Source organism: Scatophagus argus, chromosome 20 (assembly GCF_020382885.2).
Source record: "Scatophagus argus isolate fScaArg1 chromosome 20, fScaArg1.pri, whole genome shotgun sequence".
Taxonomy (NCBI): Eukaryota; Metazoa; Chordata; class Actinopteri; family Scatophagidae; genus Scatophagus; species Scatophagus argus.
The window spans coordinates 4,250,605-4,266,298 of record NC_058512.1 but is presented as its reverse complement, the minus strand read 5'-3'; the positions used below and the strand labels follow the sequence as shown (position 1 = coordinate 4,266,298).

The 15,694-nt window shown below is 41.5% G+C and overlaps 3 protein-coding genes across 4 annotated transcripts; 1 reads left to right on the top strand and 2 right to left on the bottom strand.

The window, feature by feature from the left end:
• Positions 1-32: 32 nt before the first annotated feature.
• On the bottom strand, positions 33-6,050 carry gfm2 (GTP dependent ribosome recycling factor mitochondrial 2). Its single transcript, XM_046374957.1, has 20 exons — positions 5,665-6,050; positions 5,493-5,577; positions 4,865-4,910; positions 4,681-4,778; positions 4,443-4,568; positions 4,274-4,362; positions 4,081-4,169; positions 3,928-3,988; positions 3,531-3,716; positions 3,337-3,417; positions 2,568-2,716; positions 2,116-2,256; positions 1,934-2,033; positions 1,657-1,843; positions 1,496-1,572; positions 1,267-1,405; positions 968-1,153; positions 731-846; positions 444-626; positions 33-347 (listed from the first exon to the last, which is right to left on the bottom strand). Exons 1-20 carry the CDS (start codon positions 5,683-5,685, stop codon positions 219-221), a joined length of 2,289 nt encoding a protein of 762 aa, XP_046230913.1. The 5' UTR covers positions 5,686-6,050; the 3' UTR covers positions 33-218.
• A 61-nt stretch (positions 6,051-6,111) lies between these two features.
• On the top strand, positions 6,112-8,845 carry nsa2 (NSA2 ribosome biogenesis homolog (S. cerevisiae)). The gene is made up of 6 exons (XM_046374960.1): positions 6,112-6,270; positions 6,975-7,162; positions 7,293-7,443; positions 7,624-7,803; positions 8,029-8,221; positions 8,535-8,845. Exons 1-6 carry the CDS (start codon positions 6,268-6,270, stop codon positions 8,600-8,602), a joined length of 783 nt encoding a protein of 260 aa, XP_046230916.1. The 5' UTR covers positions 6,112-6,267; the 3' UTR covers positions 8,603-8,845.
• A 1,691-nt stretch (positions 8,846-10,536) lies between these two features.
• tor1 (torsin family 1) lies at positions 10,537-14,638 on the bottom strand. Of its 2 annotated transcripts, none has more exons than XM_046374318.1 (5): positions 13,755-14,638; positions 12,730-12,995; positions 12,454-12,629; positions 12,042-12,169; positions 10,537-11,921 (listed from the first exon to the last, which is right to left on the bottom strand). In XM_046374318.1, the coding sequence occupies exons 1-5, from the start codon at positions 13,951-13,953 to the stop codon at positions 11,677-11,679; spliced, it is 1,014 nt and encodes a 337-aa protein (XP_046230274.1). In that variant the 5' UTR covers positions 13,954-14,638; the 3' UTR covers positions 10,537-11,676. The 2 variants fall into 2 exon arrangements, with proteins under 2 accessions (XP_046230274.1, XP_046230275.1); XM_046374319.1 differs by lacking the exon at positions 13,755-14,638 and adding an exon at positions 13,165-13,712.
• Positions 14,639-15,694: the final 1,056 nt, after the last annotated feature.

Sequence of the window (15,694 nt, the reverse complement as noted above, 5' to 3'; positions counted from 1 at the left end):
ATGCTAGTCTGGTGTTTAATTTCATAAAAAAATAAAAGATAATTAAATACTTTATTTTGCCTCCAACTAAGAACATGGTGCAGTGAGTATTCATGCTATAACAGCATTTTACTGTATTTGTCTTTACTGTAAGTCGTAGAAATGTCTTTTTTGGTATTAGCCACACCTCTGTCTCGGAAGGCCATTGGTCCCATTGCTGAACAGCTGCACACTGTGAATCACAGCAGACCAGACATTCTTTTAATGAGGGCATTCTGGTCCTGGGGGTTCATGGCTTCATAGGTGTCCAGTTCCAGGGAGAAGGTGGCATTGCCAGATGTCAGTGTTCGAAGGATGGTGGAATAGCCCTTTAGGAAGAAACATGTATGAATAGTAAATATTTGCAAGGGTGACCAATTAAACTGAAAAGTGGAGACAAATGTTTGAACTGGATATCATCTCACCATCATCTCAGCCAGGGGCACATTTGCGAGCAGCACCTTGTTGTCGTGACGACTCTGGATGTCTCGGATGGTCCCTCGCCTTTGAGCCAAGTCCCCCAGCACGGAGCTCAGGTGCTCCTCCCCAACTGTCACCTCCAGTGACATTAGTGGCTCCAGAACTTGACCTCCTGCTAGCTTCAGGGCCTGTATCCAAAGAACCACAAGTGGATTTATGGATACATTATTTTACATTATGGGTCTTATTTCACTAGTTGATTGTTTTGACATAGGAAGCTATAACGGTTTACCTTTAGCATACAGCGGGACACGCAGGCGGATACCATGGCAGGAGATGTTCCTTGTCCCATGTTGACACTTTGGATCAGTGTGGACACACCCAGTAAAGGATAACCTAGCACTGGACCTGAAGGTGGAAGCAGACATTGAAAACATTTAGGGGTCTCAGCTTTCTCCTAAACAATACGATCTGGCGATACAGAAAGAGCAGGTTTGCAAGACACTACATTAGTTTTGTTCAGTAATACCTTGAAGATATGAGCTTTGTACACCGTTTTCCACGGCCTCCTTCATTTCTGGTGAAACATGCCCCTTGCACTTTTCTGAGAAATCGACGTCACACAAACCACCCGCAGAGAAGACGTCCCGAGGCCTGATGGCCAACTCTACTGTCACAACATGTCGACTCGCTCCAACAGTACGGTCAAGTGTATCTACATTATTAGATGCCAAAAAATTGAGACAAGCACAGTATACAATACAACAATTATCCTTCCCACACACACATAATTCAATGCAAACATTAAGAAAGGTGTATTTGTTATACCTGTAGCAGAGGCTTCATGGAGAATTGTCTCCCTGTAAGCCACCTGCAGAGGTCCAAGGTGAGTCTCAATGCCATATTCTCTTTTGATTCGATCATGGATAATCTCGATATGCAGCTCTCCCATCCCACACAAAATGGTCTGGAGATGAGAGTGACAGACATGAGGTTTGTTCATTGTGGCAGATGCTCTGACTAATGGAAGTCCTGTGTAATCTGATGATGGTATTACCTGGCCAGAATCAGGATCAACCCTGACTTTAAGACTGGGGTCTTCCCTCTGGAGGCAGGTGAGTGCATTCTCAAGATCTTACAGAAAAATAATGCATTTGTGAACGACTACAAGCTTTGTGGAGGATGTGTAGCAAAGCCATAACTCACTCAGTCACTTACCGGCCTGCTTGGCCAAGGAGGGTGGCTCTATGGTGCAGAAGAAGACTGGATCAGGGACCTCCACACCCGAAAGAATCACGCTGGCAAACTCCCCATGATTCTTTCCCGCCCTGTCGTCACTTTGGGCCCTGCGGGCTGCGGCTGCTGCCGAGGCCTTTGATGAAACGATGGTGTCCCCTGTGACCGTCTAAGTGGAAGCAGGAAACTTAATTTAACAACCCATTTCAGGGAGAATATTTTAACGAGCAAATAAGGACTGTGATGTGTGATGCTCTACCTGCTTCAGTCCTACAGTCAGAGCAATGTTTCCTGCAGTCATCGAGGGGATTTCTACATGCTGATCAGCAAACGGCACCAGCAGCCTGCTCATCCGCTCACTGTTAGGAAAAATAAACGTTTTCACATATCATACTAATATTTTTGGTCAAAACTGACATAGCTGTAACGGAAACAACATACATGCTGTTCCTGTTGATGTTGTGCACAGCAGTCTGTGATTTCAGAACACCGGAGTAAATCCTAAGAAATACCAGAGGACCACGCTGCTTGTCATGGACAACCTTGAAGGCCAGAGCACACAAGTCGTCCTTGTACCACCGCCTGAAGGATGATGAAGAGCTTATGAACAAATGTACATCAAAACTTATTCTGAAAAACTCACTGAAGGATAATTCAAGCATGATTTGAATGTATGTGCTTTTTATCCATCTTCCATCCATTTAACATAAAATAGAAGCTATTAAAATAATGAATAGCAGTCTGGTTCATCTTCTCAGGCTCATTCAGCTCCATTAAATTTCAAATGAAAAAGACTTTACAGGCCTCAGACTCCAATCATGCAGGAATTGTCCTTTAATTATGTGCCATAACAGTTCTGGTCGATGTTTTAGCTTAAAAAAAAAATCACTCACACCAGGTCGTGGTGCCGTTCAGAGGGAGCAGGCAGGTAGGCCGTGATGGCATCTAAAAGAGGCTGAACACCTTTGTTTCTCAAAGAGCTCCCACAGAGAACCGGGACGCCTTTACGAGCCAGAGTCACCCGCCGCACAGCCTCCTGTAGCTGCAGACACACCAGCACTGCTCACTCACAAGTCTCCAACAGCCAGAAACTCGCAAGCGAAGTTCCCAATAAATGTTCATGTGTCTGAGCGCACACACAGACTGAGAACTCCCTGAACTACTGTGAGCAACATCTAAGAAACAGCCTTTCCATCTTTATTTACTTTGTGTTGCTAAGTGGCCGGTCTTTCCACCATGATAAGGGTTTAGCCATTAGCTATGCTACACTACGCTAACCTTAAACCTTCAAAACAGCGGCACGTACGCATAAAACGCTACTGATGACACTGATTGGCTGCGTAAGTAAATGCGTGTGAACCGCATCATATCATTGGCTGGACAGTGTAAGTCGTTTTATCTGAGGTTACCGCTTGTTGCAACTTGTCACCTGACACTCACTGAGTTGCATTGCAAAATGGTAAATAATAAATTGTTATATGTTTATTTTATTTACAGTTCAGGTTGGATTTTATGTTATGCGCTGCATAGATTTTCTGTGAGCGCAGAACACGAGAGCAGTGCGCGACTGCGCAAGCGCGCATCTTAGGGGGAACATTGCTGACAAGTAACATCGCTACTTTACAGGCTTTTATATTGTGGACCATGCAGCACAACACTTACTCTGACAGAGGGAATGGCATCAAAATTGTCACTAAAATCAGTCAGCAGCAGTTCAGCAAACTCATCATCCAGATCAGCAACCTGTGAGCGAGAACAGAAACATAAACTGGAGAGGAAATCTGAAACGTATTAACATTTTTGTTCTATATTTATGATTGATTGTCTGCATTGCTGTAAAGTGCTGCGTTGTGTACCTGTTCAATTAAAGCTGTCCTGGCCTCGCTGACCTCCTGCAGGAGTTCGGGCTCATCCGACTTGTCAAGAGGTTTGCTTTTAAACATTCGGCCATCATCTCCCAAAGATCCTTGTTCCCATAGCAGCTTCTGGTTAGTTAACAAGTCCACAACACCTGAGAAGTTTTTGCCACTGCCAACAGGAATCTATGAAACATGAAGCTCTGCGTGAGATGACGAAAATACACGATACCATACTGCCAACAGATTTTTAGATGTGTGACTGTCAGTACAAACTAAAGTCAACTCGAATAATAAACTAATACAAACAGATTTTGTCTTAATCCAAGTAATGTCTTTTATGGCAGATGGATATTCATCACTTTTTTCTTCATGTGTGTTTTTCTATAAAGCCTACCTGCAGTAGGACTGGATTGGCTTTCAACTTCTGTCTTATGCTCTCTATAGAAAAACTAAGGCTGAGAGAAAAAAATGGAAGACAATTTTCAGTAAAATTTTGAAAAACAAGAACGAAAAATCTCATATATGGTGGGACTGTTTAGTCACTCACTTTGCCGCCGGTTTATCCATCTTATTTAGGAAACAAATGCAGGGAATGTGGTGCTTCTCTGCTTGTCTCCACACAGTCAGAGTTTGAGCCTGTTGGCGTGTTCAAGGCAACATCAGTGACCGTGTTCAGAGTTATATAGCTAAAAACAAATGTTTCAATGAAAGAAGAAGACGTTTGAGAGCGCCGGGCTAACCTCAACACCGGCAGACGCATCAAACACGGCAACAGCTCCATCAAGAACACGAAGGGCCCGCTCTACCTCGAGAGTGAAGTCAACATGTCCTGCAATTACACACAGAGAGTCGTGTTTCCGTGGCTTCTCAACACTGGATGTTTTATTCTCACAAGGATGCCATTTCTACCTGGGGTGTCTATAAGGTTTATTCTATAACTTTTCCAATCAAATGTGACTGCTGCAGACTGTATGGTGATGCCACGCTCCCTCTCTTGAGTCATGAAATCTGTGACTGTATCCCCATCGTCCACATCTGAAAGCAAATGATTTGCAGGAATAAATTAAAGAGACAGAAACAAACGGGAATTTCAAGGGTAACAAAGAGTTGTGCTGTGGCCACATCTTGTTTTCACCATCCTACACACCTCCTAGTGCTCTGGTATAACCAGAGTAATAAAGCATCCTTTCTGTGGTTGTTGTTTTTCCTGCATCAATGTGGGCCATAATGCCGATGTTGCGGATCCTGTAAATACCAGAGCACAGGTTAACCACAAAGCCCAGAACACAGCTGAAACTAAAGAGCTGAGACTGCAGACTGTGATGACTTACTTGGATATATCAGGATTGACCACCGCCCGCAATGATTTGACATCATCTGTGACAGAGAACATTTAGGGTGATGATGAATCAGTCATGCTATCCATGACCAGTTTCCACTGCATCATTCATTATCTTATTGATTAAAGGATTAGTAATTTTGTGAATACATCTAAAACAAAATTAAACGCACATCAAGTTTCAGCAGCTCAAAGGGAATTTTATAACTGCTTGTGTAGTTCAAAAAGTATATTTTGAGTTTCAAATTTGATTTTTGACTTTGCAAACAGCTAATAGCTTTTCTAGAGTTTTCAAGCAGAATATATTATCTTTATTGGCAGATGTTTTACTGATGTCTGATATGTTCAGTGCTCGGAATAAAAAATAGAAAATTTGAGACTGCATTATACATGACAACAGAGCAACCTGAACATGATGAAAAGTTCCGCTACTAAACTGACCATGTCGTGGTTTTGTCAGCAAAGCTATTTAGAATAAATATCTATTAAACCTAAACCAGCAAATGTCAGAGAAACTTGACTTTTTGTCTTGTTTGCAACTAATTAAAGCATCGCATCAGCATTAGCTTATCACATCAGCATTAGCTTATCATAAAAGATCTGACAAAAACGAGCGCTACCTGAAAGAAAGCTGTAGCGTCTTCTTACATGACAGCTCACTCCACACCTGCAGCACCGGAGCCCAGCAGTTAATAAATACCTTCCCTGTGAATGACAACGACGCTGTGATGAGGTCAACACAATATTTACATGCTTCACTGACAGACCTTGGTTTGGCACATCATATCGTACCCAAATCATTCTTCCTAACATGTCCAGGAGGCTGTAACGCAGAGTTTTAATATCCGTTTAACGTCCAAGTTTCCCCCCCGGAATCACCCTGCGCTTTAGACGAACTACTGTAAAGCAACATCGCAGTGAAAGTAAGACTAAGCAATGTCAGCCTGAAGAATTAAAATGTCCTACAAAACAACATTATCTACGGCGTTAAATGTCACGCTTTCACAAGGCTCAGCTGCAAAATACTTCCCCAGAAACAAGCGTGTGTGGAACGAAAACAAAATCGGTCCTGTCAATATCAACAAATGTAAAAATTTTTTTTACAAGTACAAAAAAGTTATAAATCAATTATTTAGCTAAATCCTGCCAGGAATGTATAATTTGTCTTTAAAACGGTTCACTGTCACGTTAGCTTTGTTAAGACGAAGACGATCATATTAAACCAACGGACAACCTTCTACGTCACGATTACGCACTTCCTCTAAGTATCGGCTTCGGGGAAAACAACACCTAAAGGACCCAAGCCTAAGAAAAAGGCACCAAATATCTCGCGTCTTTGCCAACGCTTACCACCTGCGACGTATTCACTGTAACACCTAACTTCTCACACACAAGATGGTAAGAAGGCAATCCGTCTTTATTCTGTTATTTGACTTTTTCAGGCAGTTTAACTGTTTAGCATACTGTGTTAGCATTAGCTTTGGTTCACATGTGGCGCGGTGACGTGCTGCTCTGCTCTGGTGTTGTGTTTAGTGAAAATCATTTTGCCTGCACTGACAGGAATACTGTTAATATAGTAGGAGTTTGAGCATGAAAGCTTGTTTTCTTTTTAAAGAGTTAAAGCTTCCTTACCACCCGTACGGCACTTTCAGTTCTATATTTTCTAAAACTGTAAACCTTAAAAGCTGTTAAGTGTTTAAATGCGGTGTGCGTCTCATTGATGTCACTTAGTTATGTTGCTAGATTTTGCCTCTGTAATTCTTTAACTTGAGATTCAAGCTGTTTTTTTTTCTCTGTATAGGCAGATTTAGCAATTATTTTCATCATCGTTTGGTCTGAAAATATATGATACGTCAGAGCCCAAAGTGACATCCTTTGCTTGATTGACTAATCCGATTGACTAATCCGATTGATTAGTCAATCATAACTTATAAATAAGGACTTAACTTACTGGATGAAACTGGAAATTATAAATCTAAACCAAACCTGTGCATTTCTTGAACTTGGAACTTGAATTTCCCTCAGGATCAATAAAGTATCTATCTATTTATTATGCTGTGGCCAATTAGAATGAAAGTGTATGTTTTCTTTTTCTTTTGTAGCCCCAGAACGAGCACATTGAGTTACATCGCAAGCGGCATGGCTACCGCCTTGACCATCATGAAAAGAAAAGGAAGAAGGAGAGCCGTGAGGCTCATGAGCGGTCACACAAAGCCAGGAAGTTGATTGGTTTGAAGGCCAAACTGTACCACAAACAGAGACATGCAGAGAAGATCCAGATGAAGAAGACGTGAGTGTATTAGAGAGAAAAACTGGGCTTGTCTTTATGAATGTTGGCTGTTTAAAAAAAAAAAAAAAAAAAAAAAACAAGCCATGGAAACTAACAAACAGCCAAACAATTCTGCCTTGTATCTTTGCAGCATCAAAATGCATGAACAGAGGAAGACCAAGCAGAAGAACGATGACAAGACCCCCGAGGGAGCAGTGCCAGCCTACCTGTTGGACAGAGAGGGACAGTCCCGTGCTAAGGTCCTCTCCAACATGATCAAACAGAAGAGGAAAGAGAAGGCTGTAAGTATCTGCTTGTTGGCAGTGATTCTTAAGTAACAAGCTACACTGAAGACTTCTTACTGTTATGCAAAATGTATTTGTCATTTGTTTTTTGTTTTTTTTTTTGGTAATAATGTCTGTGGTGTTTTCAAATAATATAATTGGTTCCTGAATGCAAATCTGTAATGTTCTAATGTTCAGGGTAAATGGGAGGTGCCCCTGCCAAAGGTGCGTGCCCAGGGAGAGACAGAAGTGCTGAAAGTCATCAAAACCGGAAAGAGACAAAAGAAGGCCTGGAAAAGAATGGTCACCAAAGTTTGCTTTGTCGGTGACGGCTTCACGCGTAAACCTCCAAAATATGAGCGTTTCATCAGACCCATGGTAAGACCACAGTGTCGTGGAAATGTTTTAAATGTCGTGTTTGAGGCTGCACCAAATTAAGTTTCAAGTGTCTGCTGTTGTATTTTATGACACAAATTTCAGTGCTCAGTACGGCCCTAGACATGTTACATTCTCCATTCAAGTTTAATGTTGAAGTTGAATTGCACGTTCCAGTTTTAAACAGCTGAACTCCTAAATGACCTCCCACTCTCATATCCGCTTTAGGGGTTGCGTTTTAAGAAGGCTCACGTCACACATCCGGAGCTGAAGGCCACATTCTGCCTTCCCATCCTCGGCGTGAAGAAGAACCCCTCCTCACCTCTCTACACGTCTCTGGGAGTCATCACAAAAGGAACAGTCATAGAGATCAATGTCAGCGAGCTGGGCTTGGTTACACAAGGAGGAAAGGTTATCTGGGGTGAGTGCTCAAGATTCTGTTGGTCAGTGTATTTAAATGCTCTACAGTAATGTGCCTGTCACCTACTTCAGAAATTAATTCAGTTCAAAGGCTTAAACAATGACTTGATAAACACAGTGAGATACTGCTGTAGAAACACAACACAGTTGGATATAACTTGAAGATTAAGGTGTTGAGGAATCATACTGTGACAAATTCTAAGGTCTGAAACATTTCAGATGTGATACTTAATGTAAATATTCTATATATGGCAAGTGCATGTACGTGTGGCATGTGGTACTGTTGTAATTAAACCATATCTGTTACTTCACAGGTAAATATGCTCAGGTGACGAACAACCCAGAGAACGACGGCTGCATTAATGCAGTTCTGCTGGTATAAGACTCTTGACTTTTTGTACAGACTGTGCCTGATAACTCTGAATTGACACGAGGAGTGTTGACTACAAAATAAACACAAAGATGCAACAAGCAAGGGGCTTCAAATCACACGAGGACCTTCAGGAGGATCACTGAGGCTGCACTTGGCAACACAGCAGTTTTTGAAAGAGAAAGACGCTCAAAGGAAAGAAAAACATATGGTGATTACTGTGTTGGATGTGAAATAAATAAACCTGACATGACACTTTTGTTTTTGTTTTCTTGGCTTGCTTGCTATTAACTCAGACTATCCTGATTTTTTCAGAGGTGTGTATATTATAACAAGCAGGGCTGATCATGACGAGGACAGGTAATACCAACAAAGTGAACCAAGATTAATTTGTTCCAGAAATCAGACAAGCTCAAAAAAAATTACAGTATTACAAAATGTAGATGAAAAATGAAATGGCAAAGGACAGACATGCAATATGACCCTGTAATAAATACAAACATCCTTTCAGACTTTGTTCACATGACAGAAATTGTCACATTAAGTTGAGTAAAAATGACAAGTATGCCTTTAATAGCTATCTAACAATCTGACTTTTTAACACATTCTCAGAGGTACAAAAGGCATACTGTAACATACTGTATTCCACTTCATGTAGCTGTTGCCTTATATTTAAAAGTATAAGACTGATCACATGACAGTTGTCTGAAGCAGTACCTGGACTGTCACATGTTTCACATGATGGTTAGGACAGCTTTAGAAAAACAAGCAGAGTGTAATTAATATATTATTGGACGAGTATCAAGACCGTTAGGGTGACTGTCTCACCTGCTTACAATGTTAGCTACTGTGACTTTAACAAGAAGAAAGACAGCTGTGGTTAAGAGGTGTTGCTGGATTAACTGAGTTGGTTAAGCTTTGATTGTATGTCTATCTGCTCATCTCCTATGCTGACTAAGTATCCCTTAATACTTTCTGGCCACAACTGAGCCATAAAACCTGGAAGAAAAAAGCCTGAAATGGGATCTAGCCTGCTTCCTAAAAACAGACGAGCAGTACATCAGTGTTGTTGTAATTTTCACAGAACGTCACATCCCACAAAGGGCGCAAAACAGTACTTGTCTTTACCAAAACGCGTCTTCCTCCTCCTTACTCCTCATTGTGTGCACTGCACTACAATGTCTGAGGGGGAAAAGGACAGGAAGCAGCTTACAATAAAATTTTCATCTTCGAAAAACTGGAGCAGCAGGTTAAATCTTGGGGAGCTGCAGATTTCTGCGGATCATTGGTGGATCAAAGGCCCAGACTGAAACAGGCTTCATACCTGGGACCAGGCTGAGCACAAATCTACGGTTTTTGGACTAAACAAACTGTCACCTTTCAGTGTGAAAAGCCTGATAGGTTGGCATAATAAAAACATCTGCTGGCCTACAACACTGTCACAACTGCTTCTTTGTGAGCTACAGTTACCCTTTGCACAGTCGTGTTTCACAGTTTGTTTGATTATTACACAACTCTTATTTCAGTCCAAGCTTTCAGCTGCCACTTTGGCATCATGTTCACCCCTTGCATTTAGCAAATAAAAAGAGGAAGAGACAAATCTGCATGGTCAGAGCTGTAAGGAAGGGGAAATGTTTGTTGCATTAATACATTTTGGTTCTTTGCATAAGACACAAACAGAAGCACCTGAACCTGCTTATTGACAGTTTTCACTCACTGCTGGTGCAGCTCTGACAGTGGCTACAGCTGAACATTTTTGTCATTACAAATATATCCGTATGTACAGAAAGGGACCATACAGCTTTGTTTTCCTCAGGAGTGAGATTCAAGCACTTTCAAGGTACCTCAACCAAAAATGTGAAAGCATGTATGAGACAGTGACGCAAAAAAAAAATAATCCAGATTTTATTTGTGATTTGTTCGTGTGGTGTTTTACACCAACATCCACACCAACAACATTCTTTCACAGTTCACCAAAAGCTGCTTCGCATGCAAACTGTGAGCGAACGTATAGAAAATGTTCCATTACATTTTCTTAATGGTTTCAAAACCATCCGATTTTGAGAACCAGAGCACTTCTTTCCACAGCAATGCTAGAGAAGAAATACATATGACTTAACACTTGCTTCTTTTTTAAAGACAAATGATAGTACAGAGTATAATGTTTTGAAGGAAACTTTCAGGTAGTTTTTAAATTACTGGATATCATTAATCAATTACATTACAATATCATTAAAATGTTGTATTCTGAACAGTCTGCAATTCTTTTAAGTGTTGGTAAAAAAGAAAAAAAACAGTATTCTTGTGTTGTGGGAATCCTGAGTTCACAGAGTCAAGAAATCATCAATGTAAGGCAAAATTACATCTGGAAATATTTCACTACTGACACATTAATTACAGTACATATTATCTAACAAAATCTATTTGTGATGTTTCATGAGAGCCAGATAAGATATTAAAAGTGTGTGGCTGCACTGTATAAAAACACATCTTATTTTGGTATGGCACCCAAACCGTTTTCTGCATTGTGTCTTTGTATGGTGAGACTTTGCTTTAAGGCCAACGCTGACTGTCAATGAACTCATATATACAGTGGACACGTGTAAAATAACTCAGTATATCTTAAAAGAAAAAAAACTAGCATAGAAATTAAAAAGAATTAAGGCCAGTGTTTCCTGTTATCTACAAATACAAACATATGACAGTCCATAGTTTCACTAACAGGACACCTCTTGGTCATTCAGACCCTTCATCGAAACAAGTCCCAGACTGTTGCTGTGGTGTGACATAAAAGCAGAGATCAAACCCTTTTATCTGTTACACGGGATAGCATTTCAAGTCTTATTATTTTTTCATTCAACAGGTTCTTCGCTCTTTCATCACCCTCTTCGTTCAGTTTAAGCGAGACGCAACACTGGAGAAGGCCTGCCGAACTCCTCCATGTTAGGTCAAGACAGAGAAACCTGTGCAGAGACTTCACTCAGTCAGGGTCACTTCCTCTCTTTAGTCACTTGGCTGAGCATTTTTTCTTTCTTTCAAAAAAAGTGCACATAGTGTTTAAACACAGTGTCTATGAGATACTGACATTATGTGTAGTAGTCTAACTTGCTCTCTATCGTCTTGCAGCCTTTGACAGCAAACACTCTCTCAGATTTGGGGAAGTAGACCAAATCTCTGGCCACCTGGTCGGCCACTTTCTTGTCCGGCTTAAGTCCTCTGGCTTTCATCTCGGCCAAGGCGCACTGGACGACGTGCTGGTACTCCAGAGGCAGAAAGGGGACGAAGAAGTCGACCAGGTTCTTGTCAATCAAGCTTGTATGCCACAAGCCACCTACAGAAAGAGATGAACAGATACATCCAGTAGCACAAAAATCCACACTTTTCATCAGATCCAGCTTCTGGATGACAAGCACCCGTTCCAAAGTATTCATTTAATTTACACTCTACTCACTTTTCTTGTTGTTGAAGACTGACAGAGAGAGCGCCGTCTCCAGGTCTCTGAGTTCAATCTCTTCTCGATTTCGCCCTGTTTTCCAGAATTCTAAAGCGGTCTGTATGATGCTGTCCGCTCCAGCGTTGCTAGGAAGAAGATCAGAAATGGCAACATGTTAGAATATGGTGCTTTACATTTACAAAAAAACAACATACCATACAGAGGCATACAATGTGTTTAAACAACCTATAGATAAGAGTGAAAGGCTTAAATATATTTTAGGGTTTTTAAAAATATATTAGTGTAAGGGTCTGTTTTACATTATTACATAGAATTGTTGTTAGAACTGTTTTTCTCCTTTCAGTACTTGCTATTAATGTGACCAGAGATTTATGCCTTTATGCTTGACGGGTCAGATTTTCCTTTTTACCTGAGGAAGATGAAGATGGCTTTCCGATAAGAAACTCCATCCAGCTTGTCATAGTAGTCCAGGTACGGCTTTATGCTGTCAATCAAGCCAGGATGCATCTTGTCCATCTCATCAAAGATGAACATGGAGTGTGCACAGTTGGTGACGTTGCCTTTAATCCACTGCTGTAACTGAGACTGAAGAGAAAGAGGAGGACATGCATATCAAAAAGGAAACACAGAGCAAAGTGAGTTTTTCAACTGAAGGTTTATGGGCTCTACCCATTCGTCATCGTACCTTGTAGGTATCAAGCTGACTCGAATGTGGGAAGTGAAGTTCAGATGTGAAAATGTGAACAAAGCTGCTGTCCATTCCCTCTTTGTAAAGGTTTTCAGCAATTAGCTGACTGACAAAGTTCTTCCCCGTGCCGGTCCATCCGTGCAGAGAGAGCACCAGGGGCTTCTTTGGGTTGTCGTTGCTCATGAATCCGCTCACAGCCTTCAGGATGATGCGTGAGGCGATGTGCTGTCCGTACAGTTTGCTTTCCAGGTCAGCCTCGAGACCTAAATGGTGCAAAGCACGCGGTCAACAGTATTACTAGCTGCAAACATTTGAAAGGAACATCGTTCTCAGCATCTCGCCCACAAGACGCTCGTTAGCGTACAGAGGTTACGTTACAGTGCTTTAAAACAAAACGAGCCACTATCTACACATTTGCTCACAGCTGCTCACCTGTTGCATTGAAGGCTATCCATTTGGGATCACAACTTTCATGGAAGTAATTCCAGATTGTCCGTCCCAGTGCCGCACTAACACCTAAAACTACTGTTGTTGTGATCGGTTCAAATGTGTTAACCAGCACACTGGCTGACGAAATGACGTATAACAATAAATGTAACCGCGCCGTTTTCATCGTGGAAACCACCCAATACCTAAATTCAATCGTATTTAGCTAGTAAAACCACCATAACAGCACGGATAAAACCGCGCTAAATCTGTAGGCTAACTAGCTTCTTTACAACGGGGAACTTCCTCATACGTCATAGAAACGCGACAAAGCACGCCGTGCTCTATTTGACGCAACAACAGAAATGTTTGACAAAGTTTAAAGGGGTGAAAATAACTACATTTACAGAATTAGATTTATCAACATACGAGCTTGTGCAATTTATATATATATGTATGTAGGCAAGATATGACGTAACAGATGTACCTCGTCCGCTAAAGTTAACGTTAGCTTACCGTTACAGCTATTACGTTGGAAGCGAGCACAACACAGAATCAAATATGGTGGCTGATGTGTTACCTGGATACCGTCTTACCTGTCCTGTTGAAAGATATCCACTCGGGTCGGCAGCACTCGTGGAAATAGTAGAGTATATTCTGGTAGCTAGCTAAAAACCCAGTCAGAGCCGCAGCCATACCAACTGCAATACTGGTGCTGATGGGCTCGATAGCCTCCGTCATGCCGGAGCAGATGATCATCCATAGCAATAAGACGTGCCGCTTCCTCGGTATCATCTCGCAGAAATATCACAGCGTCAACAAACTTGTCTAAAATGGGGGGGAAGTCGACGTGCCTGTGAGCGCGTCAGACTGTTTGTCAAAAGGGACAGAGTCAACAGCGTTCAGATGACTGGTCGTCGAAGCGGGGTGGTTGTCATGCGAAGCCGGAAGTGACATGCACCAAAGTCCAAAGGCAATAACAAAGAAACTCTGATATAGAGTGCTTAGAAATGCTGTGGGCAAGAGCACCATGCTCTTCTTCTTTGGTTTTTAGAGGCGTTTTGTATCCAGACTGTTGCAAGTTTCTCCCCATCTGACTAGTCTACTCAGTCTAAACCCTAAGAGGGCCTGAAAGCCTTCTTCAACAGCGCCTGCACCTTGCATCAACAACTATTTCTACTTTTTTTCGCTTTCTTTCTGCCTCAGCAGTACAGTTAATCATAATGGCCTGAAATGCTAAGAACTTCACCCTGCCCTTACAAAAATACATATTCATCAGTCTTCCCACATGTTGTGTTTTCTCAAAGTTCTTGAATCTTTCCTTTCCTTGCTGCTTCCTCATGGGTTAGCCTCCTCTGGACCCCGATCCTTGTAATTTCCATCTCTTTTTCTCTTTTCTTTGGGCACTCTGTTTGCCATACTTCTCCAATGAAATGGCACCATGACCACATCCATGTAAAAATTTCAATGTAGTGCATCCAATGCAGGAGGAGCCCCATGAGTAAGACAACAACACTTCGTAGTTTTTTCACACTTACCAGTAGAGGGCAGCTGCACACTGCAAATGGAGAACTCCATCCATCCATCCATTTTCTATACCGCTCATCCGTCAGGGTCGCGGGGAAGCTGGAGCCTATCCCAGCTGACGACGGGCGAGAGGCGGGGTACACACCCGGGACTGGTCGCCAGTCAATCGCAGGGCATGAAGCTGAAATGAATGGTTTGATGGTGGTTATACAACAAGAACAACAATACAAATATTATTATTATTATTATTATTATTATTATTGTTGTTAATAATAGTAATGATAACCACCAGAAGGAGGTTCAACAAACTCTGAGTTAAACCGTGAATTCTGAGATGATTTGCGCTGAGAAAACTCTGAAAACTCTGAGTTTCCAGTTTCAGAACAGCTGATCTGAGTTAGATCAATTAACTCTGAGTAGGTTGGCTCTGAGTTAAGCACCAAGACTATAAAAAGCCATCATGAATGGAGCCCCGATACTATGATTCACCATGGCAACGGCCGGCAAGAAAAAGAGCGCCCCCCAGTGTTTGTCCATAAAACTGCAAATCCTCCTGCAGGCACATGTTGCTCAAGTCAGTGTGCAAGTTTAGTGTTTAATCGCTCTTAAAATATCACAGGTGAAAACTGGTGAAATGGTATTGATCCTAATGATCAGTTATCATATAAGTGCAATCCTGTGGGGGAAAAGAACATAGAAGCAGCTAAAAATGAAATATCAAACATAATTCAATCAGGTTAGGCTTAAGTGTAATATAGAGATAGATAGATAGATTGATCCCAAGGGAAATATATATATATATATATATATATATATATATATATAGCCAGAGGTTTGAAATCCGCCAGGAGAAAAAATATTGTATATTTCTAATTCAGTACTGGCCAGCTAAAACTAGCTAAGCTAAGTCAGGAACTGCTGCTGCTGCTGCTGTGGCCTTTATAGGCCAATGAGACATTAAAACGTATGCGATACTGGGCCATAAATACTGTAATCTTGACATGCCTGG

What these genes read in the sequence shown, in the direction of transcription:
- gfm2 (XM_046374957.1), bottom strand. Translation starts at nt 5,685, where the DNA reads ATGTTAGGAAGAATGATTTGG. An exon ending in GGACAGCTTTAATTGAACAG is followed by an intron (nt 3,418 to 3,530) that starts GTACACAACGCA and finishes TCTCGCTCACAG; the next exon opens with GTTGCTGATCTGGATGATGA. An exon ending in AACATCAACAGGAACAGCAT is followed by an intron (nt 2,034 to 2,115) that starts GTATGTTGTTTC and finishes TTTTCCTAACAG; the next exon opens with TGAGCGGATGAGCAGGCTGC.
- nsa2 (XM_046374960.1), top strand. An exon ending in AGAAGAGGAAAGAGAAGGCT is followed by an intron (nt 7,444 to 7,623) that starts GTAAGTATCTGC and finishes TCTAATGTTCAG; the next exon opens with GGTAAATGGGAGGTGCCCCT. An exon ending in AGCGTTTCATCAGACCCATG is followed by an intron (nt 7,804 to 8,028) that starts GTAAGACCACAG and finishes TATCCGCTTTAG; the next exon opens with GGGTTGCGTTTTAAGAAGGC.
- tor1 (XM_046374318.1), bottom strand. Translation starts at nt 13,953, where the DNA reads ATGATACCGAGGAAGCGGCACGTCTTATTGCTATGGATGATCATCTGC. An exon ending in GCCATCTTCATCTTCCTCAG is followed by an intron (nt 12,170 to 12,453) that starts GTAAAAAGGAAA and finishes TCTTCTTCCTAG; the next exon opens with CAACGCTGGAGCGGACAGCA. An exon ending in AGTCTTCAACAACAAGAAAA is followed by an intron (nt 11,922 to 12,041) that starts GTGAGTAGAGTG and finishes CTCTTTCTGTAG; the next exon opens with GTGGCTTGTGGCATACAAGC.